A 24218-nucleotide genomic window follows, 5' to 3' on the forward strand; every position below is an offset into this window, starting at 1 on the left:
CTCTCTCTTTTGTTGTATGAAACAGCATCGGAGAAGCCAGGCAGATTATATCCTGATAGGATTTAATCAATTTAATGCAACTGGAGTATGGTGTACGATGTTCTCATTTGGAAGGCCTGAACTCTGACACCAGACTCGATAATATAGTGCGGCTGCTTTGGAACAAGCCGGAAGGAGGCCATTCAGGCCCATTGAATGGCTTCTCCCAACAATACTCAGTGAGTAAAGCAAACCAGATGATGGGACGTATCAAAAGATCAATAGCAAGCTGAAATAGTGGGATAGTCCTGCCGCTGTATAAATCATTGGTGAGACCATAGTTAGATACTGTGTACAGTTCTGGTCGACGCAGTACAAAAAGGAGAAATCGAGAAGATACAGAGGAGGGCAATGCAAATGATTGAGGGAATGGAAGGACTGGACTATGAGGAGAGACTAAGTAAATTGGGCATGTTCATGCTGGGAAAGAGAAGATTGAGAGGTGACATGATTGCTGTCTTTAAGATTCTAAAGGGGCAAAGCAATATAGATCATGACAGACTGTTTCAACTTGTCCAGAATAGTAAAACCAGAGGACAAGGCCTGAGATTGAAGGGGTGTACATTCAGAACAAATGTACCCAAACACTATTTCAGTGAGCGAATAGTGAAGCTGTGGAACAGGCTCCCGAGGGAGACGGTTGAAGCAGGAAATGTTAATTCTTTCAAACACAGTTTAGATAGTTTTCTTTTAGAAAATAACATTATGGGATATAGCACATAGGTACATTTGGGACATACGTGCATGCGACCGCCAGGAAGGTGGAAGGCGAACTAGATGGACCTTGATCTTTTCTCATCTAGCATTTCCTATGTTCTTAAGTTCTTATGTGTGATGACAGTACAGATGATTCCCCACCACCAAATTGATGAGTTAACAGATGGCAGGAAACAGCTGCATCTCAATGTGCCAACATGTGGCGGGCAACCTGTGCACACAGCCGAAGATGTGCTATCTTCAAGTTGGTTAATGAGTTGTTATCAGAGGCTGAAAGTAGCTCAAACAGATTAATGTCTCATCCAAAGATCGGGAACCCCAGCAATGGATCACACCCCCAGATATGAGTAACAAGTCCTGATTTGGGGCTTGAACCCACAACCTTCTGACTTAGAGGCAGGAGTGTTAATCAACTGAGCCAGGAGGACACACAAGATGCTATATCAAATGCAAGAATTATTGTTATTTAGTATTATCTTACAGCTGATGACTAAACTGAGAGCTACCAATCATTCTCTTGCTGTGCCTGACACAATATAGAGTGCTATCGTTTATGTCCTCCAATTGCAAGATTTTTCCTTTCATGGATTTTATGGGGCAGATGTTGGCTCTTTAGATTTATTTGTAGATCGACATTGAATTCATGCTGGGGCTGTGTGGTCCACTGAGAGGTTTATGGATCTGTTTTTTTCTTGTTTGGCTTACTGACAAGTCTGGGTGCTTTACATCCAAACCAGCCATCAAACCCGGCTCCTTCTGTTTCTCTTGAATCATTACACACTCGGGAGATGTCAGCTTGTCTCCGAGCTGAGCCATAAGGCTAGTCCCCGGTGTGAGTGAGGAATGAACCTCGAGGAATGACTAGATAAAGCTGGTGGAAGCAGATTCCATACTAGGCTTCAAAAGGGAATTGGATAGGTAATAATAATAGTAATCCTTGCATTTCATATAGCGTCTTATCACGTCTTTGAGACGTCTCAAAGCGCTTCAAAGAATATACTGTAAAGTGAATTGACTATATATTGCGGGCGAAACAAAGCAGCCAATTGCACACAGCAGCGTCCCGCAAACAGTCGTGGATTGAGTCAGTCTAGGCTGACGCTGCAATATGTTGCTGGGGGAGAGCTTTGTCGGTGGTGCCATACTTAGAATGAAACGTCAAACCAAATGTCTGTCTGTTTGGGTGGATGTTAAAGATTCCGTGGGACTTTCTCCCCCGGTCCTGGCTGACAATCCCCCAGTAAAAAATGGGTCGTTCACGTTGTGGACGTTTGCAGGATGTTGCTGTGTGTAAACTGGCCGCTGCATTCGCACGTATACAAAATACACCTTATCCTGTGAAACGCTTGAGACGTTCTCCTGACGTGGGAGGTACTGTCCGAAATAGAGCAGCCCTTTGGGACGTCCTGCCGACGTGAAAGGCGCTATACAAATGCAATTTGTTGTTGTTGTTTCACAAGGAACGGGTAACCAGGAAGTAAGAGTGAGGCCAGGGCACAGGACTCATTAAAACATCTGCTGTTTCTGGAACTCTACATCAGTCTGGTTTGGACACTCACAAACACAGTGATGGGTTTCCGCACGTGCCAGACACAAGCTGAACAAACAGAAATAAGGAACAGCTTGATGCTGTAATGGAAACATGGGAAGATTTGGAGGATGAGATCAAATAGCCTGAAGGGGCTTCTTAGCTGAATGTTCTCTTGATCTTGTATTGAGTCGAGTTGACACTTTGAAGCTGCACTCCACTGTTATCTCAGATAAGAGATCCTGGAGATATTTCACTTGGAGATTAATGCAAACCTTCTTCCTGAATCAACAGAAACAGAGAGGGCAAATATTTGCTAATTAACTTCCAGTCACTGAGTTAAAAACAAGTGGGAATTCAAGGAGGTTAATTTCATTGTTTGGAAGTCAGAAAGAAAGGAAGAAAGGAAGAAAGGAAGAAAGGAAGGAAGAAAGAAAGAAAGAAAGAAAGAAAGAAAGAAAGAAAGAAAGAAAGAAAGAAAGAAAGAAAGAAAGAAAGAAAGAAAGAAAGAAAGAAAGAAAGAGAAGCAATGAAAGAAAGAGAAGCAATGAAAGAAAGAGAAGCAACGAAAGAAACAAAGAAACTCAGGACTTTGGGGTAAATTACTTTCATGAAGTAAAAAAGCGTCATAAAAAGAGCTTTTTTTCTTCTTAATAAATACTAATCATCCTTGCATTTGATATAGTGCCTTATCACGTCTTTGAGACATCTCAAAGCGCTTCACAGAAAATACTGTACCGGGAATTTGACTCCATTTTGTAGGCAAAATGTGGCAGGCAATTTCGCACAGCAGGAGTCCCAACGTCGTGGATGTAGTGACCAAATTATTTAAATTTTTTATATATATTTTTTGAAGGGATTATTATCCTTGGAAAAGTGATGTGACAACTGACTGACAACTGAGTTCCTACTTGCTGCTCGGAAAACAGAGGCTTGTGGAGTAAGGAAAGCTGCCGAAGGTTTCACCCTGCCAGGGAATCGAACCCAGGTCCTCTCGCTTGTGAGGTGAGTGCTCTAACCACTAAGCTACAGGACTCCAATGGGACTCCAAGCGTTCAATGAAAACCCTGAGAAACTGGCCATTGGATAGCCCCTGGTTTCCTTCTGTCTCCTCATCGGGAATATAGGAATGTACAGAATGTACAGAAAGGACCATTAGAGCCAATCTGGCCGGTCCTGTTCTTTCTGCTTCCCTGCACTCGCCTCCCACAACAGATCATACTAATGAGTACAAAAGAGTGATGAACAGATGTGCGCTATCTTTTATGGTATCTTATAGTAATGCCTATCTAATCAGGTTTCCGGCAACATAACTTTTCAGGTGAATGGATCTATATTTGCCATCTCATCCAACTAACCGTTTCGGGCAGATTGGCTCAATTGGTCGATTGGCGGATCGCTTTTCCGGGGATAATAATCCCTCAAAAAAAAATTAAATAACAACAATGATAATTTGGTCACCCAATCCATGGCTGTTTGTGAGACGCTGCTGTGTGCAATTGGCTGCCGCATTTCGCCCACAAAGTATACAGTCAATTCACTTTACAGTATAATCCTGTGAAGCGCTTTGAGACGTCTCGAAGATGTGACAAGGCGCTGCATCAAATACAAGGATTATTATTGTTAGTAATAGCATTATTAAGTGAGGACTTTGACCGAGTTGCCCCTCCTTAAACAGAATAAACCACGAACATGTTTGTACGACATGGAGAACATGCAAACAATGCAAACAATAACACATGTAAGAACACACGGAAAAATGGACGAAACATTCCTCGTGTCCTTCACCTTTAATACCTTCATGGTTTTATACACAAAGTAATGCAGAAATATTTTCAGCAGAGCAAGTAAACCAGTATAAAAACTGCTCTAAGCCACTTGCACTCTCAGTAGAACTTGGTTCTCTTTTGCCTGTCATAGAATCATAGAATCTTACAGCACCGAAGGAGGCCATTTTGAAAGTCATTATCGAATCTGCTTTCACAAGACATTTCAGGCAATGCATTCCAGACCATAACAAATCTCTGCGTGGAAAAAAAAAGTTCTCCTCTTATTCTTTCCATATATTCTGGACCTTGGTTCCCAACCTACCCGGTTAACTGGGAATCATTATTCGGAAAAGCAGCTTCCAAATCAAGCCCGAATTTAAAGACTTTTACGTGAAAGACTCGTGAAAGACTCTACATTGGAACGTCAGTCTCTAGGCCATAAGCTTAGAGTCCCAACGTGGGGCTTGAACCTACAACCTTCTGACTCGCAAGATAAATTGACAACGATGGTCTTCTGGCTTGCTACACATTCCCTGCCTCCTTTGCCCCAAGCCTCCAGCCGCTAAGCCCCTTATCCTCTGGAACTCTCTGCCTCAATCCCTCTGCCTCGCCCCCTCTCCATCTTTAAATTCCACTTGAAAACCTATGTCTTCCACCGTGCAAATGGTCATCGCCCCCTCCTACTTACCTGGCAGTATGTAGGAACCCGGTTGTTGTTAGTCAATTGGCCGATCGTGTTCCAGGGGTAATAAATCCTCCAAAAAAAATTGGGCACACAACTCACGACTCTTTGTGGGACACTGTTGTGAGCAATTGGCTGCCGCACTTCATCCAGAAAATAGACAGTCAATTCACTTTACAATATATTCTGTGAAGTGCTTTGAGACAATATGATAAGGCGCTGAATCAACTACAAGGATTATTATTAATATTAAGTGAAGGTCACTCTATAAGTGTAAGTTATTGTATAGTATATCAGTGTAAATTGTTGTTCCATCCTCAAGAACAGGCAGAGGATGAATCTCGTAATAATTTGTTACAGCGTCTTTTACATCGGGAGGATGTCTCAAAGCACTTCACAGGATTTACTATTAAGTGGAGTGACTGTGTATTTTGTAGATGAACACATGAATGTCCCCAATGTCCCCATAAACAGCCACAAAACCCAATGTTCATTCTGTTTTCACTTCTGGAACCTCTCTGTTTGAATACACTCACGTCATGACTGTTTGTGTGATGTTGCTGTATGCAAATTGGCTGCTTTGTTCCCAAACAAACTACACAGTCACTAGACTTCACAGTGAAAAATAAGCTTGTGAAGCACTTTGACACTTCCTCGAGACATGAAAGGTGCTGTATCAAATGCAAGGTTTATGATTTTTATTATAATGTTTCCAACATTCTGCATTAATTTAAATGTTAAGGCAATGACCTCAAGACTAAGAACATGAGCCACTTTATGCCTCAGGTCTCTATGGCAACTTGAACTGCTACCAACAGTTTTAAATCTTTGCCAGGAAATTTAAGGCTGAAAATCTGGTATTTACTGTCGAGATCCTGAGATAACAAAGTGGAGGCATTGGCATTTTAACTCTACATCTCGCGACGCTAAAGTGAGCTTTATAAGTGATTCAGTCAGTTGCTCTCTCGCATCTGAATCAGAAGGTTGTGGATTCATGTCCCACGTCGGGACTTTGATCTCACTCTAGACTGCCACTCCAATACAGTGCTGGGGGGGGGGGAATGGTGCTACATTCCTAGGGGTGCTGTCCTTCAAATGAGATGTCAAACTGAGGAGCCGTGTGTCTGTTTAAGTGTATGTTAAAGGTTCTGTGATGTGTAAGAAGAGAAGGGAGTTTCTCCCAGTGTCGTGGCCAACAATCCCAAATAAAATTGGCCATTGGCTGTTTGTGGGACAAACTGGGCTCCCCGTTCGTCTACAAAATGTACAGTCACTGCACTTTATAATAAAGTACAGTGCTGTGAAGTTCTTCTTGATAAAGCGGTATATCAATTGAGGAATATTGCGATTGATTATTATTAATAATAATAATAATCCTTGCATTTGATATAGTGCCTTATCACATCTGCGAGACGTCTCAAAGCGCTTCACAGAATATACTGTAAAGTGAATTGACTGTATATTTGTGAGCAAAACGCAGCAGCCAATTGCGCACAGCAGTGTAGCATAAACAGTTGTGGATTGATTGACCAAATAATTTTTTTTTAAAGGATTATTATCCCCGGAAAAGTGATCTGCCAATCGACTAACAACCGGGTTCCTACTTACTGCTAGATAAACAGAGGCGTGTGGAATAAGGAAACTATATCAAATGCAATATTATATAACCCCTTCCCCACTATCTGCCGTGGCAAGACAGAAGAGTTCCCTTCCCTCGCCCCTTCCAAGATTCTTTCTCAGTAGTGTCGGTGTTGTGTGGGGATGGCTCCCTGTTGAATGACGTGTCCTTTTGCAAATCCGACTGTGAATTCATGTCGGACTCTGGTGGCACCGAGCTGTGTGGACTGTGTCCTCTCAGCACCTGAACAAACACCCTGCGGAACTGCTTGGCGGATATGTTGTACAGCAGTGGGTTAATTGCCGAGCTGAGGTAATAGAAAGTGTTGGTGATGGGCTGCATGATCAGGTAGGATCTGTAGTACTCCTCCGTCCACTGGGTCTTGGAGTGAGTGACTGCCATCAGACGCCTGGCCTGAAATGGGACCCAACAGATGGCCAGAGCACCAACAACACACCCTGCGGAGAATCAACATGCAACAGTAAGGACAGTGTGGGCGGTTATAGTACAGTACAGCACATTGCAGCACATCTCTTGTCAAACTTGCCTCCCTTAAAGGAATTACTTAACTCCCCAATTGGTCACTGCGTAAACGCATGGCGTCGTGTGGTAAAACCACACAGATCATAGGAGCATAGACATTTACAACTCAGAATGAAGCTATTTGGTCCATCGAAGTCTGCGCTGGCTCCAGCTCAATCCCTGGTTGTCCTGTTAGCTCAGCCAGTCTGGTTAGAGAGTAGGTTCTTGGATTGGTTTCACTGTCCCTGGGCTAGAAGGCAGATTGTAGAATGGGCCAGTTTCACATCTCTGTGTTTTCTGGTGTTTCTAATAACAATATAATAATCCTTGCGTTTTATACAGCGTCTTATCGTATCTTGGAGATGTCTGAAAGCGCTTCACACAATATACTGTAAAGTGAATTGACTGTATATTTTGTGGGCGAAACCTTAGGCAAGTTTCCTTACTCCATACGCCTCTGTGTACCAAGCAGTAAGTAGGAACCCGATTGTTAGTTAATTGGTGATTTTGCTGTTCAGAAGTAATAATCCCTTCCCACCCCAAAAATAAAGAATTCTGTCACTCAATCCACGACTGTAGACTGTAGGACACTGCTGTGCGCAATTGGCTGCTTTGTTTCGTCCAAAAAATATACAGTAATTCTACTTCCGTGAAGCGCTTTGAGACGTCTAGAAGATGTGATAAAACGCTATATCAAATGCAAGGATTATTATTATTATGCTTTGGATGAGTCGTTAAGCTAAGGTCCTGTCCACCGATTCAGATGTGCGTTAAACATCCCAATCCATTGGTCATTCACTTCTTGGCTAATTGTGCGGCTTCGCTGGGTGCAAATCGACTGCTGCCTTTGCCTCCAAATACATAGTCACTTACATTTGACACAGTTTGACCCCATGGCACTGCATCACATGCAAGGAATAGCTGTTGTTATAACAGTGCAATTATAGAAGTTAATAATTCATCGATTTACATATAAAATACAACACAAAAACAGACCATTTGGCCCAACCCGTCCATGTCGGTGTTATATGCCATAAAAGTCCCCACCCAATACCCTTCTATTCCCTTCTTATACCGAGCTTCCTCTTAAATGCATTGTCCGTTCCTCAGGTCATTTTCTCCAACACTTACCCAACATCACAATGTTCTGTCTCCGGATCTCTCTATACCTGGGCAGGACCTTGGAGGTGGACTTTGTCCTTTCAAGCGAGGAGGGGACGGGCCTGTCATTGAGGGTCTTAATCATCTGCCCGCAGGTTATTCCCACCACCAGGAGAACCGCCAGGTACAGAGAGAACGAGGTGTAGATTATGGCTTGGAAGAGGACCTTCCTGCCGGATAAATTGGTGCAGATGTAGAGCGGTGGCCTCGACTCCTTGTAGGGTCTGAAGGGCCCCCAAGCATCCTCAAGTCCGATGGCAAAGGTAACTGGCAACGCTGAGATAGCGGCCGTCACCCAAATCAACCCGATCAGCCTCTTAGTCCTGGAGCCGGACATGACCTTGACGTGCAGGGGGTGGCAGATGGCCATGTACCGCTCCAGGCTCAAGGCGAGGATGTTGAGCACAGTGGCATAGCTGCAGATCTCCCAAAGCAGATAAAAACCTTTGCAGCCCAGCCGCCCGGCCGGCCAAGGGTAAGGGCACCAGATAATGCTGTACAATTCAATGGGCAAACAGATGGTCAAGATCAGGAGGTCACTGCAGGCCATGCTCACCATGTGGCACATCACAGGCCTCTGGATGCAGGTTCTGTTCCTCAAGATGCGGATGACCCAGATCACCAAGATGTTGCCGATCACACCGCTGACCAGGACCAGGGCATAGACAACAGAGGTGAACACTTTGGCCGTTGGGGTCATCACCACCGAGTCGGTCATCCCGGCCCTGGCCTGGGGCGTCGTCCACTGGAGTTCTCCTGTGGTCCAGTTCATTGTCCGAGCGCACTGAGACACTGAGACACTGCCCCACGTGAAAGGTCCTATACCAATGCAAGTTGTTGTTGTTGTTGTTGTTGTTCACTCGCTGCTTCTCTTCGCCAGGCACCGCGGAAGTCAAACTGAGAGGAAAAGGCGACGATGGTCTGAAACATGTCAATTGTCATCCACACACAAAAAAAAATGCAAATCCCACTTCGTAGCTGCAGATGTTCAGTCAGGAGCAACGAAGCAGAAACCGATGTCTTATTTTCTTTCAACAGAGATTAAACACTCCACGTCTGTTAGTCTTCACAGCTGCCCGGTCTGTGGACCTCTGATCTAGATTCCTGCGCGTGTGTGTGTGTGTGTGTGTGTGCGTTGGGGGAGTTCTCTCTCATCGGAACATACCCCAATGCTCTAGAACTAGAACGTGGAGTGTGTGGAGCCACTCAGTTGCTGTGTAGACCTCTTCTCATCGCTGGTTTTGTCTCAATTTCCTACTCAGACATACTCGTCTTCTTTGTCTCTCTCTCTCTCTCTCTCTCTCGCTTTCTCTCTCAAACGACAGCCACCCCCACCCCCCCGCCCCCCCACACAGCCCACTGTACGAGTCTCAGTTTCCGAGAGGAAAGGAAATCTCTGACGCATTTGCCTTACCAGGTGAAACCAGCTCTTACGCTGTCCAACACAGACAGTTTTCTGCTGATAACAATCACAGCAGCCTGTAAAATATTAAACTGGAAAACTGATCATAGCAAACACTGGGAAAAACCGTAGCGAGCTTACTTTTCCCTTTGGCTTTCATTGATTTCGAGTTGGGTATGCGGGGTGTGTGTTTGTATGTGTTGGGGGGGGGGGGCGTGGGGTGGGTGAATTGTTTCCACTTATATCCCTACAATCTGATTTTTTTTGCACCCAACCTTTTTGCAAAGACTAAAGAAACACCAATTGCCCTTAGAAAGAACCTAAAATGTTAATTGCAGAGACGAAATTCTGTCGAAAAGTCACTGACCTGGAACGTTAACCTCTTTTCCGCTCTCCATAGATGCTGCCTGACCTGCTGAGCGTTCCCAGCGACTTCTGTTTTTATTTAAAATGTGAATTGACCGCCACATTCCCCTCACAAAGTACAGTGGAGCCAAAGGGAGTCGGGCAAGGATTGGGGTGATGGTATTATAGTGGGGACGTGATGAATGGAGTAAGGAGACCGCCGAGGAGTGAAAGATCAGAAGATATTTGTTCACGGAGAATTATCCAACATCCCATTGACTCAGATTATCTTAAACATTTGCCAGCTGCTGAGTGGGTCTGTAAATCAACATCTGGATGAAATACAGGGTAATTGAGCACAAACATATACATCTGGAAGAAGCCACAAATACGTGGGAAGAAATCAATCATTAAACACTCTGACATTAAACGCCCCATCTTCAAATTCCGTCTAAAGAGCTCCCTTTTCGATCGTGCTTACGGTCACCTCCCACCCTCCCTCTCCCCCTCTCTCCCTCTCTCCCTAGCTCAGTGTCACTGTCAAGTGCTCCGGGATGCCACCCCACGTGAAGGGCGCGATATAAATGCAAGTTGTTATTGTTGTAGAAACAAACTCTTGAATGAAGCAGGGCCACCCATGATCAAAGCAGCTGTCTGCCAGGAAAATGCATGGCATTCAGACACTGAGGCTGTCCAACATCTCCTGTGTAACATCATGTGGGAGGCCAGGGATGTCAGAGCAATAAATACCCATTTACAGACTTAAAAAAAAAGGGCCTTGGCTTTAATTTCACAAACTTTCACATCAAATGTGTTCTGTGTTAAGAATTCCTGTAGCTTTGTGGTTAGAGCATTCGCCTCGCAAGCGAGAGGACCTGGGTTCGATTCCCGGGTCGGGCGAAACGGACAAGTTTCCTTACTCCACACTCCTCTGTTACCTAGCAGTAAGTAGGAACCTGGTTGTTAGTCGATTGGCGGATCGCTTTTCCGGGGATAATAATCCCTTCAAAATGATAATAAGAATCATAATAACTTGGTCATTATTACCAAACATTGATAACATCAACCTAGTTTGTGAGGAAACAGCTGAAAGTGAAAGGAACAGAAGGGTATGGGAGGGAGTAAGGAGAGGGTAGAGTAACATATGGAGTATAAACTAGGATATGGACTGGTTGGGCCGAAACGATCCAGTTGCCATGTTGTACCATCTAAGTAAATCCATGCAAACCCCTCAAGCAGTGAGGTGCACTTATCGTACCTGAACACAATATGGTGGTGGGACGTTCTATATACTTCTGAGGAACCACTAGCCCAGCAGCCCACAAAATATACAATTCACTTGACTGTTTATTCTGTGAAGTGCTTTGAGATGTCTCAGAGACGTGAAAAGGCGCTATATCAAATGTAAGGATTATTATACGAATTCACAACAAGAAATTGCACGTATCCGGCACGTTTCACACAGAGGTGAATGCCCCAAAGCACCTTACAAAGCCGGAGTTATGGGGGAGACAGGAAGGGGTCAAAGGGTTTCTTGATGGGTTTTGAGAGGTGGAGGGTTTTGGGAAGAGAGTTCCAGAAGAAGGGGGAAAAGGGTGACAGGGAAGTGGTGGAGGAAATAGGTTTACCAGAAAGCACAGAAATGGTGGGACAAGGCCAGGGACGTATTGAAAGGTAAGATGGATGCTCTTAATTGATCCACTAAGTGGACAGCATTGATGTAATAATAACCCTTATGTTTGATATAGCACCTTATCACATTGTTGAGATGTCCCAAAGTGCTTTACTGTAGAGTGAAACGACTAAGTATTTTGTAGTTGCGGCAACCCAATTTAAACACAGCGGTGTCCCACAAACAGCCATAAAGTGAATGACTAATTTTATCTGCGGGGATTGTTGGCCTGGACACAGGGAGAAGCAAACTTCTGACTCAGAGTTGCCTCTGAGGAAGGTAGTGGAGCCAGGTGAGGACGGGGTAATGGGCTTGCGGAGCCTGGTGCTGGAGAGGCTGCAGAATTAATAATAATCCTCAGATTTTACGCAAAACAATGATCCACAAGCAACCATAAATTTTTTTATCTGGGGGATTGTCAGCCAAGACACCGGGAGAGAGAAACTTCCTTCTCTTTTTGAATAGTGCCACAGTTTCTTTAACTTCCACCACAACGGGCAGAAGGGATCTTGGTTGAACGTCTAATCCAAAGGACGGCACCTCCAACCATGCAACGCTCCCACAGTATTGCATTGGAGCGTCAGCTGAGACGATGTGAGTTCCAAGTTCTGACGTGGGGCTTGAACACAAACCTTCTGATTCAGGGGCTGGCGTTCTGCCAATCGAGACAAGCTGACAAGTTGTGGATGGTCTAGATTTTATGGCAGGGGCAGGGTGGAGGGGGCAGGAGGGTGTCTGTGTGTCAACATACGTGTGTTTGTCTGCACATGTGCGTCTGTGTCCGCACGTGTGTGCGTGTGTCTAAATGTGTGCCCACCCACGTGTGTGCATTTGTGTGTCTTCACATTATCTGTGGTCTGAACATGTCTGTGCTATGTGCGCCTCGGTATATGCACGTGTGCCTCTCCACACACACGCGTGCCTCTGCGCGTACGAGCCAGTGCTCGCGTGTGCACAGTCGAGCCGGGGTCGGGATCTGTCGGTGGTCTTGATGCCTCTGGAAATTGAAGCTTTCAAACAGAGAAGGGTACGGGTGAAGCGCCTGCGGGAGGTGACGAGCAATTTCAAGATAAAACATTGCTCTGAGGTTCTCTTAAAACCCCGTTGATCGTCCGTCGCAGCACTAAAGCGCTTCTTGAACACGCGTCCTTGAGAGAGAGAGAGAGAGAGAGAGATGTATTATTATCCCTTCCCAGTATCATAATAATAATAATAATAATAATCATTGCATTTGACACAGCGCCTCATCACGTCTTCGAGACGTCTCAAAGCCCTTCACAGGATATACCGTAGAGTGAATTGACTGTATATTTTGTTATATATTATAAATATACATTATATATTTTGCAATGATGATGATGATGATTGTGGTAAGTGTTGTGGTATATTGTCTGCAGTGATGGCTCTGTGTGTGTGTGTGTGTGTGTGTTGGGTGGTGCAGTGCTGTGGGGTCGCCACAGGCGGCGCTGGACCTGGAACCCGCTGCTCCCCCGCGGGTCGGTCCTCCAGTATCCCGTCAGGCAGCGCGGGAGGAAGATGGCGGCCTCCGTCTGGCGGCTGCTCTGGGCGGAGACTGGTCTGAAGCGGCGGCGGCGGCAGCTGAGCGCCGGGAGTCAGGTAACCGGGGGGGGGGGGGAGGGGCGGAGAGTCAGGGGGGAGAGGGGGGAGAGTGACGGGGACAGTGGGGGGAGAGAGGGGAGAGTGAGGGGAGAGGGGGAGAGTGAGGGGGGAGAGGGGGGAGAGTGAGGGGGGGAGAGGGGGGAGAGTGAGGGGAGAGGGGGGGAGAGTGAGGGGGGGAGAGGGGGAGAGTGAGGGGGGGGGAAGAGAGGAGAGAGAAGGGGAGAGTGGGGGGAGAGGGGGGGAGGGGGGAGCGAGAGAGAGATGGGGAGAGTGAGGGGGGAGAGGGGGAGAGAGATGAAGAGAGTGAGGGGGGAGATGGGGACAGTGAGGGGGGAGAGAGAGGAGAGAGATGGGGAGAGAGAGGAGGGGGGGGAGAGAGATGGGGAGAGAGAGGGGGAGTGAGAGAGGGAGTGAGAGAGGGAGGGGAGAGAGAAGGGGGAGAGAGATGGAGAGGGGGTGGATAGAGAGAGGGGGAGGGGGGGAGAGAGAGAGAGAGAGATGGGGGAGAGAGGGGAGGGGGAGAGAGGGGAGGGGAGAGAGGAGGGGAGAGAAGGGGGAAAGGAGGAGGGGTAGAGAGAGAGACATGGAGAGAGAGAGGGGGGCGCTGAGAGGAGAGGAGGGGGAGAGAGAGATGAAGAGAGGGGGAGAGAGAGAGAGAGAGAGGGAGGGAGAGAGAGAGAAGGGGGGAAAAGAAGGAGAGGTGGAGAGAGAGAGAGAGAGGGGAAAGAAAGAGGGGCGGGGGGGGGGGAGAGAGAGAGAGAGCGAGATGGCAGCGCTGCCCAGCCTCGCTCCTCGGCAGGAGTTGGAGCGGGACAGTGTCCGACACTGGGGACAGAGAATCTTCCCACTTGGCTCCTCCTCAGCATCGCAAAGCCACTCCTGCCGACAGCGTGTGCTGGGCGGGAAATAAACACCGAGGGGGTGAGGGGTGGAGAGGGAGCGTCCGGGAGAGGTGTCGTTGGGCTATCCTAAAGTTGGGGAATTCAAGGTAAGATGAATAGTAACACGGAGGTAATGTGTCTTGTCAGGTTTTCCAGGGTGTGGAAGGGCTGCTCTGCCCTGGGAAGTTGTGCGCCTTCGCTTCAGTGGTTCCTGTAAGAACAAAGAAGAGATTTTTCGTCCCACCTCCTAAGAGAGACTTCAGTGATCCGGAGAAGAAGGCCCGGGCGGCCGGTCTGGTGGCTCCCCAGGAGTACGTAGAACGTCCCATCACCATATCGTGTTCAGGTACAATTAGTGCACCTCACAATGAGCTGCTTTGAAGAGTTTGCCTGGATTTACATCATGGAAACGGACCATTTCGGCCCAAACCAGTCCACGCCCCAGTTTATACTCCGCATGAGTCTCTACCCACTCCTTATTGCTTCCCACACCCTTCTGTTGCTTTCTCCTTCAGCTGCTCACTCACAAACTAGGTTGATTCTATCAACGCTTTGTCCAAACTTTATAATACCAATCCTTGCACTTTATATAGCGCCTTTCACATCGTATGATGTTTCAAAGGACTTCGCAGGATGCGTTGTAAAGTGTAGTGATGTGTATTTGAGTAGGGATTGCTCTGGTTTGCAATGGAGAAACACCTCTGTGTCTGTGTTGGTAATTAGATTCGGAATTTCTTTGGGGGTCTTTTATGCAGGTGGGATATTCGATCCGTACATCCCCCCTGAGGGCGATGGTCGCTTCTCATCTCTGACGAAGGAAGGTCTGAAGCAGCGAGCTCAACATATCAGGCAAAGTGCCGCCTCGCAGCTTGCGTAAGTGACTGTGGGTCAGCAGGTTCCGGGAGTTTGTTCCCGTTGATGAACTATGAACGACTGGCTAAGATCTAAGTGGCGGGTTCAGAAGGCAGAGAGAGGGTCAGGGTCGCTGTGCATAGAAATGGTGTTCAAAAGCAACAATTAGCACATTTTTCGAATAAGGCTAGATTACACCAACTCTTTACTTGGTAGACTAACTCCCTCTTCCCTTCACAAGCTGCAGACTGTCCAGAACTCTGCATCTTGTGTGCTTTCCTGGACTAGTCTGCGAGCCTAAACCCCTATTCTTACCTGGCTCCAGAAGATCGAGGTCAAGATCCTTGTTCTAACCTTCAAATCCCTCCATGGTCTTGGTCCACCACATCTCTGTGACCACCTCAAACCCTACCAACCTGGCCGCTCCCTCCATTCAGCGAGCCCTACCCTGCTTCGCGTCCCGTTCCCATTCCTCCCCTCCAACCCCCGTCCACCCCACCATCAGCAGTTGAGCTTTCAAAGTATCTGCCCCCACTCTCTGGAACTCCATCCCAGAATCCATTCAACTCGCTCCTTCCCTTGCCACCTTCAAGATCCACCTCAAGACCTTCGTCTTTGACCGAGCTTTGACCCATCTTTCTCCCCCACGCCCCCCTCGGCCCCATCCCCTCGTTCAGCTTCTCAGAATGTAACCAGTTGGTATTCAGTAACAACATCAACTTACATTCATATAGCACCCATCACATAGGGTATGGTCTTGCAGTGCCTCACAGAGACAGGACCAGAGACCAGGCAATGAGGAAGGGGAGCTGACCATAGCTATGGTCAAAGGGTAGATCAAAAGGAGGGTTTTTAACAGACAGGGGGCGAGAAGGAGGATAGAGAGAGAGAGAAGGAGTTCCAGGGTCCCAATATCTGAAAGCTCAGTCACAAATGGTGGTGCAGAGGGAGAGAGGGAAGTGCCCAAGGTCCGAGTTAGCTGATCGGGTAGTAGGGGCCAACAGAGGAGTGGGTTAGAAGCTCACAGGGACAGGGAGAGGCTTGAAGGGATTATATTTGAGACTGAGTTACATTTTTACCAGTGACAGCTACCAGTGACTGGCTCCGGCCTCCTGCCTCGTCCCCTCTGTTCCGCCATCCGTGGCTGCGGTTTCAGCCGCTATGCCCCAAAACTCTGGAACACTCTTCCGCCATCCCTCCGCCTTGCCCCTTCCTCCTTCCCTATCTTCACGTCGCACCTGAAGACCTTCTACTTCGACCCGTGCCTACGGTCACCTCCCCGAGGCTCCGCCATTGTCACACGCTCTGGCACGCAACCGTACGTGAGGGGCACGGTGTAAATGCAACTTCTTGTTGTTGTTAAAGTTATTAAATCTCAAGTTTTATTTTGACAGAATCCGGAAGGTGAAAGATTATGACAACAATTTCAAAGCAAGGGACTTTGCCTTGAAGGCTCAAGAGATCTACATCGAGGCACACAACTGCCTTGTAAAGTGAGTAGACTTTCCAACCGCCCTGGTTCCCTTCCAGGTGGTATTTTGCGGTCGATTAGGAGACAAGGCAATGGTGAGAATCTTGTTGGTTGCCAAGCGAGGACTAACCTACTTAGCATAAGGTCACAGGATTATCAGGAATAAATCAATACCTCAATTGGTTTATCCCTCCCAAGTTCCTTCCCATGTATGTTGAGATTTGAGTGCTCACTTTCAGGACACAAAATACACAGTCAAACCACTTAACAGTATATTCTGTGAAGAGCTTTGAGACATCTCAAAGACGTGATAATGCGCTCTATCAAATGCAAGGATTTATTATTATTATTATTTAATGCTTGTGTTATTTTCCTCCTGGCTGCAGTTTTAACAAAGAGAAGCTTCACAGCCTTGTGACAGAGAGATGTTACCCAGTAAGTATCGGTCCTTATTCTGCTACTCTGCTTCCTTCAACTCGTCCGATAAAATGTGATCAATACCCAGTGGAGCCCAGTTACAAGCCAGTGTTTAGGATTCATAAAACCCTAACCCTGCGCTAGAGTGGGTTTGCCTGTGCATGTGTGTAACCGGCAACACTCTCCCTGTGAGCTGCTCAGGTCCCTGGGCTAGGAGAGAAAATGGCCAACTTTGTGGTCATCGTGTTATTGCCAACATGTATCCTCTGCTTCTTTCTTGTGTACACGCAAAACAAGAAGTGACTTTGATGGTGGCCTGATGACCTGGAAGTTGGCTTTTTTCTAATCACAGGAAGATAAAACGAACCTGGTAATTTTAGAGCTAAAATCCAGTCAGCGTTTGAGAAGAGAATAGCCTGTTATACAGTATAGTCTGTTATATAATGTCGCTCTGTTATGAAATTGGTGCTGTAATGAAGCGTGTTATAATGGGACTGGACAGTACATGTTATGGGCTTTGATAATTGATGTAGCTTTATTTTGAGCGGCTAGATCTTTAGAATTCATACATTGTTAACCAGAGCCTCGATCCAGCCTGACTGGGTGTGACTGGTGTCGACATTGAGCACAGCGCTGGGGAGGGAACCCCCCCCCCGGATCATTCCACGTTAGACTCTCATGATAACTGAGTCTCAATGTGACCCTGAATCTCGGACGCCGCGGGAAGTCTTGTTTCCGAGGCTCTGCAGGTAGCAGGAGGCTGGGGGTTGCCCCTGTGATGCTGGCTCAGTGGTCTCTGTCTCCCCTTTGTCAGGACATGGTGCGAGGCAACAGGTACAAGACCATTCGCTGGACGTTCACGGAGTCCCTGGAGCCTCCGCGGGTCGTGCACGTGCGATGCCCTGACATGATCAACAAGGGGAACTTCTATGGCCAAGTCACCGTCCGCATGCACACCAAGCAGGTAACAGCTGGCCAGATGTGTTTAGCCGGTGTTCGATTCCCAGCAGGGCGAAATGTTAGGCAAGTGTTATTAGTCCACAAGCCTCTGTTTACCAGTAGTAAGTAGGAACCTGGATGTTAGTCGATTGGCGCATCCCTTTTCTGAGGGTAATAATCCCTTAAAATAATAATAATAATAATAATAATTTGGTTACTCAATCCACGACTGTTTGTGGGACCCTCGTGTGTGCAATTGGCTGCTGCGTTTCGCCCACAAAATATCGTCAATTCACTTTACAGGATATTCTGTAAGCTGCTTCTGAGGCATCTTGAAGACGTGATAAGGCGCTACATCAAATGCAAGGAATATTATTAATAATTATTATAATTTTTCTCAAACTGCTTCATGGATTCATTGTAAAGTATCGTGACTGTGCATCTTGTATGCAAACTTGCAGCCAACTTACTCACAGCCAGTGACCCATGAAATCAATGACCAAATTGTTGGGCAGGACACCCCCTTCTGACTTCCAATTGTGTCATGATATCATTAACGTCCTCCCTGACGAGTAGACGGGATCTTGGCTTAACATCTAATCCGAAGGACGGCAACTCTGACAATATTTGTGGATGGACTTTACAGCAAAAAAACACGTGAAGCTCTTTCAGACATTTTGACAATGTGATAAGGCGAATATTAAATGGAAGGATTATTGTTAGTGTTAGGCCATGGCGGGAGCCGTCTTCATGTTTTTTTCTCTTATCCTTGTTGCCCGTCCTGGATTTGGCCACACAATTCTCTCATACACCCGAATCTCAGTGTGTTAGACTCTTCCCAGAACAGCAACCTCTCTATAAGCAGCTCCCAAATCATCATAAGAACTCTTTACTTCCAGACTTTGGCAATTTATGACCGGTTTGGTCGACTGATGTACGGCATGGAAGATATTCCCAAAGACGTCCTCGAATATGTAGTGATGGAGAGACACTTAGTCAACCCCTACGGTATGTGGAGGATGCACGGAAAGATTGTGCCAGCGTGGGCCCCACCCAAAGACTCCATCATCAAGGTATTCTGTCTGAGCTCTATATATTGCAGCTAAAATAATGCAATGAACGGTCAAGAAGGGCAAGCTTACTGTTTGGATCCAACAACAAAATTACATTTGTATAAGCTCTTTTCACGTCAGGAAGACGTCCCAAGGGGCTCGACAGTCAGGGATCCGCACCCGAGCTGGTGGTTGGGATCAGGAGGGGTAGTGGGTGGGGGTAGGAGGGTGACCGAAGACACGGTCAAAGAGGAAGGTGACATAGTTTCCGGTGTACTGTTGTGTGTGTGTATGTGTACTGTTGCCGAGATGCGCTGCTGACATGACCTCTGGGGTCATGGAGTCATGTCACGGTACTTCCTGCTCATGGTGTGCGTGCAGATAGCTCGCTACACTGGCGAAACAGCTCCCGGATTCCATTTCTAATGATGTTCTTTGTGTTTGAATGCCAGACCGTCATGGTTCCCGGACCTCAGCTGAAGCCGCACGAAGAATATGAGGAGATGAACCCGGAGGTGCCCAAACCTCACAACGCCTAGTGGTGAAATGGAAGAGAGACTGTGTGTGGGGGAAGAGATATAAAAAACAACAGTCCCACTGCTGTGTCTCCACAGATTTGACTCTGTATAGATCTCTGGACCTTGTGTTTCCCCCTTCGCTTCACAATCAGACTGCCCAATGTCCTGCTCCCAAAGTATCGTATCAGGATCCATTCTGGCCGCTGTTGGTTTGTAACCATCCGTTTCCTTTTGGACCCGTTTCAGTTCAGAACGTGACGCTGAGAACCTCGAAACTCCAGGCTTGTCTCAACAGTAAATTTATGTTCGTTTTTGACTGTGCCTTTTGTTTTAGATCTCTTTTCTCTCCCGTCTTCGTNCCCCCCCACCCTCGGGTTTCTGTTCTGAGCACCACTGATGACAGACCAGCTGGCCTGGCTCCTCAGCAGGTTTGAGGAGTCGACCATTTACTGGGAGGGAATTTGGGATTTGCCACCCAGCTCTTGTTAACCCTGTAATTTCCTGACCATGTTTCTGCAGCGATCACATCGTAATCTCTCTTTACACTTTCACCTTCACCTGAAATATACCGTTCATGAGTTGGGTTCTGGGACTTAGGATGTAGTGGAGCCCCATGGGTTGGGGAGGGAGGGAGATGGGGAGTTAGGTAATAAAATGGTACCGCTATCATTTAGTGCTTCAGTGTGACCCAGTCGTAACTGCACTAAATAATAATAATAATAATCCTTGCATTTGATATAGTGCCTTATCACGTCTTCGAGACAGCTCAATGCGTTTCACAAGATATACCCCATGTGACGGGCGCTATATAAATACAAGTTGCTGTAGTACTTAATAATGATAAATATTAATATTATATGATAAATCTGGTCTCCGTTGGCAGCTCTCTCACCTCTGAGCCAAAAGATTGTGGGTTCAGATTCCCAGGTCTGGGATGTGGCCGCATAAGCAATATTGCAAGATATGCAACAATACCTTTTTACATTATGGTGGAAGCTGCTTAAGCCGGACACGTTAGGGCGGCCATTTTGTCCGGTTTAGGTGGTGTCCGAGGCTAAACGGGCAAGAATACAAATGAATCGAGGCCGAGCGTTTTGAACAATTTACCCGGCGTCCGATGTTACTGGGTGTTTGGCTAAAAGCGGCTTCTGCTGTACTTTCTGCCTTTCACGAGGCAGCATGGAGAGTGCCGGAAAGAGGGGTGCAGCCGGGAGGTTAATCAGGGGTCTAAGCTAATACTCCAATGCATTGGTGGAGACATTAAAGCAAGGCCCTATCTCCAGTTCAGGTTGGAGACTCCATGGCTCTTGTCAAAAAGGAAGGGAAGTTCTCCTGGTGCCCTTCCCAAAATAGACTTGGTCACATACCGCATGGCCGCTTATGAGACATTGCTGCACCAAATCGCTAATAAAATTACATAGTTTGCCCACAAATACACAGTCACTACTTCACAGTAAATCCCTCGAAATGCTTTGTGATATCCTGACGTGAAAGGGACTATACCAAATGCACGTATTAACACAGTCACTACACCTTACAGTAAAATCCTGCGAAACACTCTTGAGATGTCCTCCCGACGAGAAAGGCACTACATCAAGTGCAAAGGTTATTGTCCAACTGTTCAACGGGAATTCTTTTGATTTTAACAACGCAAACACAAAGTTCAGAGACCACCGGACAAAGGAAAGTACTCCGTATGTTTATTGAAATAATGGTAGTGGAGTTTTATATGAGAAACAATTATTTTACGGGTGGGTGGGGGGGGTGGTTTGCCCGACATAGAGACGAAGGGTTGACAATTTGAATGCATTTTGACCTTGCCATCAGGCAACTCATCCGGTTACTTTTGTGCAGTGCAACAGGTAATGGATGGGATTCACACGATTCATTGTTAGCCACAAAGGTTTGGAAGGAGTTCGCTTGCCGTGTTGCACAAATTACATACACATCAAAACTGCCCGCATCTGGCGAGTGTTCTTTTCACTTCTTGCTCAGGCTTCATATCAATATGAGAATATTTTGTGGGACCTCCGCACGTTAAGCTTGGGAGCTTCACTCTCATCCACAATCCCAAGGACATATGTTGTCAGCCTTTTGGGGTTCGCTTGAACCCCTATCGTCTTCCTTGCCATTTGGTTTCTCATTATCTTTACTTTTAGGTTCGCTCGTAGCGGCCTGCTCAAAATCCCAAGGGCAGACTGAACCTGACTTATGTTCAGCTTTTGTGGTCCCACTCTCTGAACTTCCTCCACTTGCTGATAGTCCTGTGTCCCAAGGACAGATCTCTGCTGTTTGACTCTTATCTTCACTCTCTTTGCTATCTCCAGTTATTGATGATATTCCTGTGTCCCAAGGACAGATCTCTCCTGTTTCACTTGTATCTCCACTCTCTCTACATTCTCCAATTGGTGGTGGTCTTGTTTCCCAAGAACGGAAATTTGCGGTTTTATTCTTTACTCCAATTTGTTTGCTTTCTTCAAGTGGTGGTGCTCCTGTGTCCCAAGGACAGATCTCTGCTGTGTTACTCTTATCTCCACTCTCTCTACTTTCTCCAATTGGTAGTGATTGTGGTCCTGTGTCCCAAGGACAGATCTCTGCTGTGTTACTCTTATCTCCACTCTCTCTACTTTCTCCAATTGGTAGTGATTGTGGTCCTGTGTCCCAAGGACAGATCTCTGCTGTGTTACTCTTATCTCCACTCTCTCTACTTTCTCCAATTGGTAGTGATTGTGGTCCTGTGTCCCAAGGACAGATCTCTGCTGTGTTACTCTTATCTCCACTCTCTTTACTTTCTCCAATTAGTAGTGATTGTGGTCCTGTATCCCAAGGACAGATCTCTGCTGTGTTACTCTTATCTCCACTCTCTCTACTTTCTCCAATTGGTAGTGATTGTGGTCCTGTGTCCCAAGGACAGATCTCTGCTGTGTTACTCTTATCTCCACTCTCTTTACTTTCTCCAATTGGTAGTGATTGTGGTCCTGTATCCCAAGGACAGATCTCTGCTGTGTTACTCTTATCTCCACTCTCTCTACTTTCTCCAATTGGTAGTGATTGTGGTCCTGTGTCCCAAGGACAGATCTCTGCTGTGTTACTCTTATCTCCACTCTCTTTACTTTCTCCAATTGGTAGTAATTGTGGTCCTGTGTCCCAAGGACAGATCTCTGCTGTGTTACTCTTATCTCCACTCTCTCTACTTTCTCCAATTGGTGGTAGTGATTGTGGTCCTGTGTCCCAAGGACAGATCTCTGCTGTGTTACTCTTATCTCCACTCTTTCTACTTTCTCCAATTGGTAGTAATTGTGGTCCTGTGTCCCAAGGACAGATCTCTGCTGTGTTACTCTTATCTCCACTCTCTCTACTTTCTCCAATTGGTGGTAGTGATTGCGGTCCTGTGTCCCAAGGACAGATCTCTGCTGTGTTACTCTTATCTCCACTCTCTCTACTTTCTCCAATTGGTAGTGATTGTGGTCCTGTGTCCCAAGGACAGATCTCTGCTGTGTTACTCCTATCTCCACTCTCTCCACTTTCTCCAATTGGTGGTAGTGATTGTGGTCCTGTGTCCCAAGGACAGATCTCTGCTGTGTTACTCTTATCTCCACTCTCTCTACTTTCTCCAATTGGTAGTGATTGTGGTCCTGTGTCCCAAGGACAGATCTCTGCTGTGTTACTCTTATCTCCACTCTCTCTACTTTCTCCAATTGGTAGTAATTGTGGTCCTGTGTCCCAAGGACAGATATCTGCTGTGTTACTCTGATCTCCACTCTCTTTGCTATCTTCAGTTGGTAGTGATGGACGTCCTGTGTCCCAAGGACAGACGTCTGCTATTTTGCCCTGATCTCCAACCTCTCTGCTCTCTCCAATTGTTGGTGATGATGTGTCCCAAGGACAGATCTCTGCTGTTTTACCTTTATCTCCACTCTCTTTGCTTTCTCCAAGTGGTGATGTTCCTGTGTCCCAAGGACAGATCTCTGCTATTTTACCCTGATCTCCAGGCTCTCTACTTTCTCCAATTGGTGCTGATGCTGAGTCCCAAGGACAGATCTCAGCTGGTTTACTCTGATCTACACTCTCTTTGCTTTCTCTAGTTGTTGGTGATGGTCCTGTGTCCCAGGGACAGATATCTACTGTTTTATTCTCATCTGTAAACTCTCTACATTCAGGTGTTTGTGGACTTGTGTCCCAAGAACAGATGTCTGCTATTTTACTCTGATCTCTATTCTCTCTATTTTCTCCAATCGGTGATGATGGTGTATCCCACGGACAGATATCAGCTGTTTTACTCTTCTCACCACCCTCTTTCCTATCTGCAGTTGGTAGTGATTGTGGTCCTGTGTCCCAAGGACAGATATCTGCTGTGTTACTTTGATCTCCATTCTCTTTGCTTTCTCCAGTTTGTGCTGAGTCCCATGGACAAATATCTGCTATTTTACTCTTATCTCCAATTTCTCTACTTTCTTCCATTGGCGGTGATGTGGTGTCCCAAGGACAGATTTCTGCTATTTTAATCTTATCTCCGCTCTCATTGCTTTCTCCATTTGGTGGTGGTACCGAGTCCCAGGGACAGATATCCATTGTTTTATTTGTGTACGTTGGCAGTGCTAATTCATCTGCCTTACTCGTCCTGTCTGCTGTGATCCATTTGAGGAGATGAGCCATTCTAGGTTTCTTGACTGGACCCGCTTTGGCTTTCAACGTCTCTTTCTCCTCTTTCAGTTTCTCACACTCGTTTACCTCCTCTTTCACGCTGCCATGTCTGGAGGCACTGAAGCCTGTTAAGGGGATTCCCAATCCTAGAGACGACTGGACTGATCCTTTGCGGTCCTTTGCCAACGACCAATTCCCAATTGAGACTGTGCTGGAGCAGATGGAAGCAGATCTCACTTTCTTTAGATGCACGTTCATTTCTATCTTTGACGTCATTTCCACATCAAACTCCCAAGGACAGATGATTGCTGCTTTAGGTGATGGTTGAGTACGGCTTGCGTTTGATATGGAGCGTGAGATGGATCCTTG

The 24218-nt window shown here is 46.6% G+C and overlaps 3 protein-coding genes across 3 annotated transcripts; 1 reads left to right on the forward strand and 2 right to left on the reverse strand.

The window, feature by feature from the left end:
- Window positions 1–6346: 6346 nt before the first annotated feature.
- Window positions 6347–8864, reverse strand: LOC103185705 (G-protein coupled receptor 39-like). Its single transcript, XM_007904350.2, has 2 exons — window positions 8007–8864; window positions 6347–6811 (listed from the first exon to the last, which is right to left on the reverse strand). Exons 1-2 carry the CDS (start codon window positions 8806–8808, stop codon window positions 6414–6416), a joined length of 1200 nt encoding a protein of 399 aa, XP_007902541.1. The 5' UTR covers window positions 8809–8864; the 3' UTR covers window positions 6347–6413.
- A 4107-nt stretch (window positions 8865–12971) lies between these two features.
- Window positions 12972–19526, forward strand: mrpl45 (mitochondrial ribosomal protein L45). The gene is made up of 8 exons (XM_042343239.1): window positions 12972–13072; window positions 14104–14302; window positions 14712–14829; window positions 16203–16301; window positions 16666–16714; window positions 17511–17660; window positions 18535–18708; window positions 19140–19526. Exons 1-8 carry the CDS (start codon window positions 12992–12994, stop codon window positions 19224–19226), a joined length of 957 nt encoding a protein of 318 aa, XP_042199173.1. The 5' UTR covers window positions 12972–12991; the 3' UTR covers window positions 19227–19526.
- A 1435-nt stretch (window positions 19527–20961) lies between these two features.
- Window positions 20962–24137, reverse strand: LOC121850646 (probable G-protein coupled receptor 179). Its single transcript, XM_042343272.1, has 2 exons — window positions 22363–24137; window positions 20962–21714 (listed from the first exon to the last, which is right to left on the reverse strand). The coding sequence occupies exons 1-2, from the start codon at window positions 24123–24125 to the stop codon at window positions 21264–21266; spliced, it is 2214 nt and encodes a 737-aa protein (XP_042199206.1). The 5' UTR covers window positions 24126–24137; the 3' UTR covers window positions 20962–21263.
- Window positions 24138–24218: the final 81 nt, after the last annotated feature.

This window comes from Callorhinchus milii, unplaced genomic scaffold (assembly GCF_018977255.1).
Source record: "Callorhinchus milii isolate IMCB2004 unplaced genomic scaffold, IMCB_Cmil_1.0 Scaffold23, whole genome shotgun sequence".
NCBI classification, from domain to species: Eukaryota; Metazoa; Chordata; class Chondrichthyes; order Chimaeriformes; family Callorhinchidae; genus Callorhinchus; species Callorhinchus milii.

Bases quoted from the DNA above. Each gene is read 5' to 3' on its own strand.
- LOC103185705 (XM_007904350.2), bottom strand. From the start codon at position 8,808: ATGAACTGGACCACAGGAGAACTCCAGTGGACGACGCCCCAGGCCAGG. The intron at 6,812-8,006 runs GTAAGTGTTGGA...GATTCTCCGCAG, and splicing joins ACAGAACATTGTGATGTTGG to GGTGTGTTGTTGGTGCTCTG.
- mrpl45 (XM_042343239.1), top strand. From the start codon at position 12,992: ATGGCGGCCTCCGTCTGGCGGCTGCTCTGGGCGGAGACTGGTCTGAAG. The intron at 14,830-16,202 runs GTAAGTGACTGT...TTATTTTGACAG, and splicing joins AGTGCCGCCTCGCAGCTTGC to AATCCGGAAGGTGAAAGATT. The intron at 18,709-19,139 runs GTATTCTGTCTG...TTTGAATGCCAG, and splicing joins CCAAAGACTCCATCATCAAG to ACCGTCATGGTTCCCGGACC.
- LOC121850646 (XM_042343272.1), bottom strand. From the start codon at position 24,125: ATGACGTCAAAGATAGAAATGAACGTGCATCTAAAGAAAGTGAGATCT. The intron at 21,715-22,362 runs CTGTCCTTGGGA...CACAGCAGAGAT, and splicing joins AAGAGTAACACAGCAGAGAT to CTGTCCTTGGGACACAGGAG.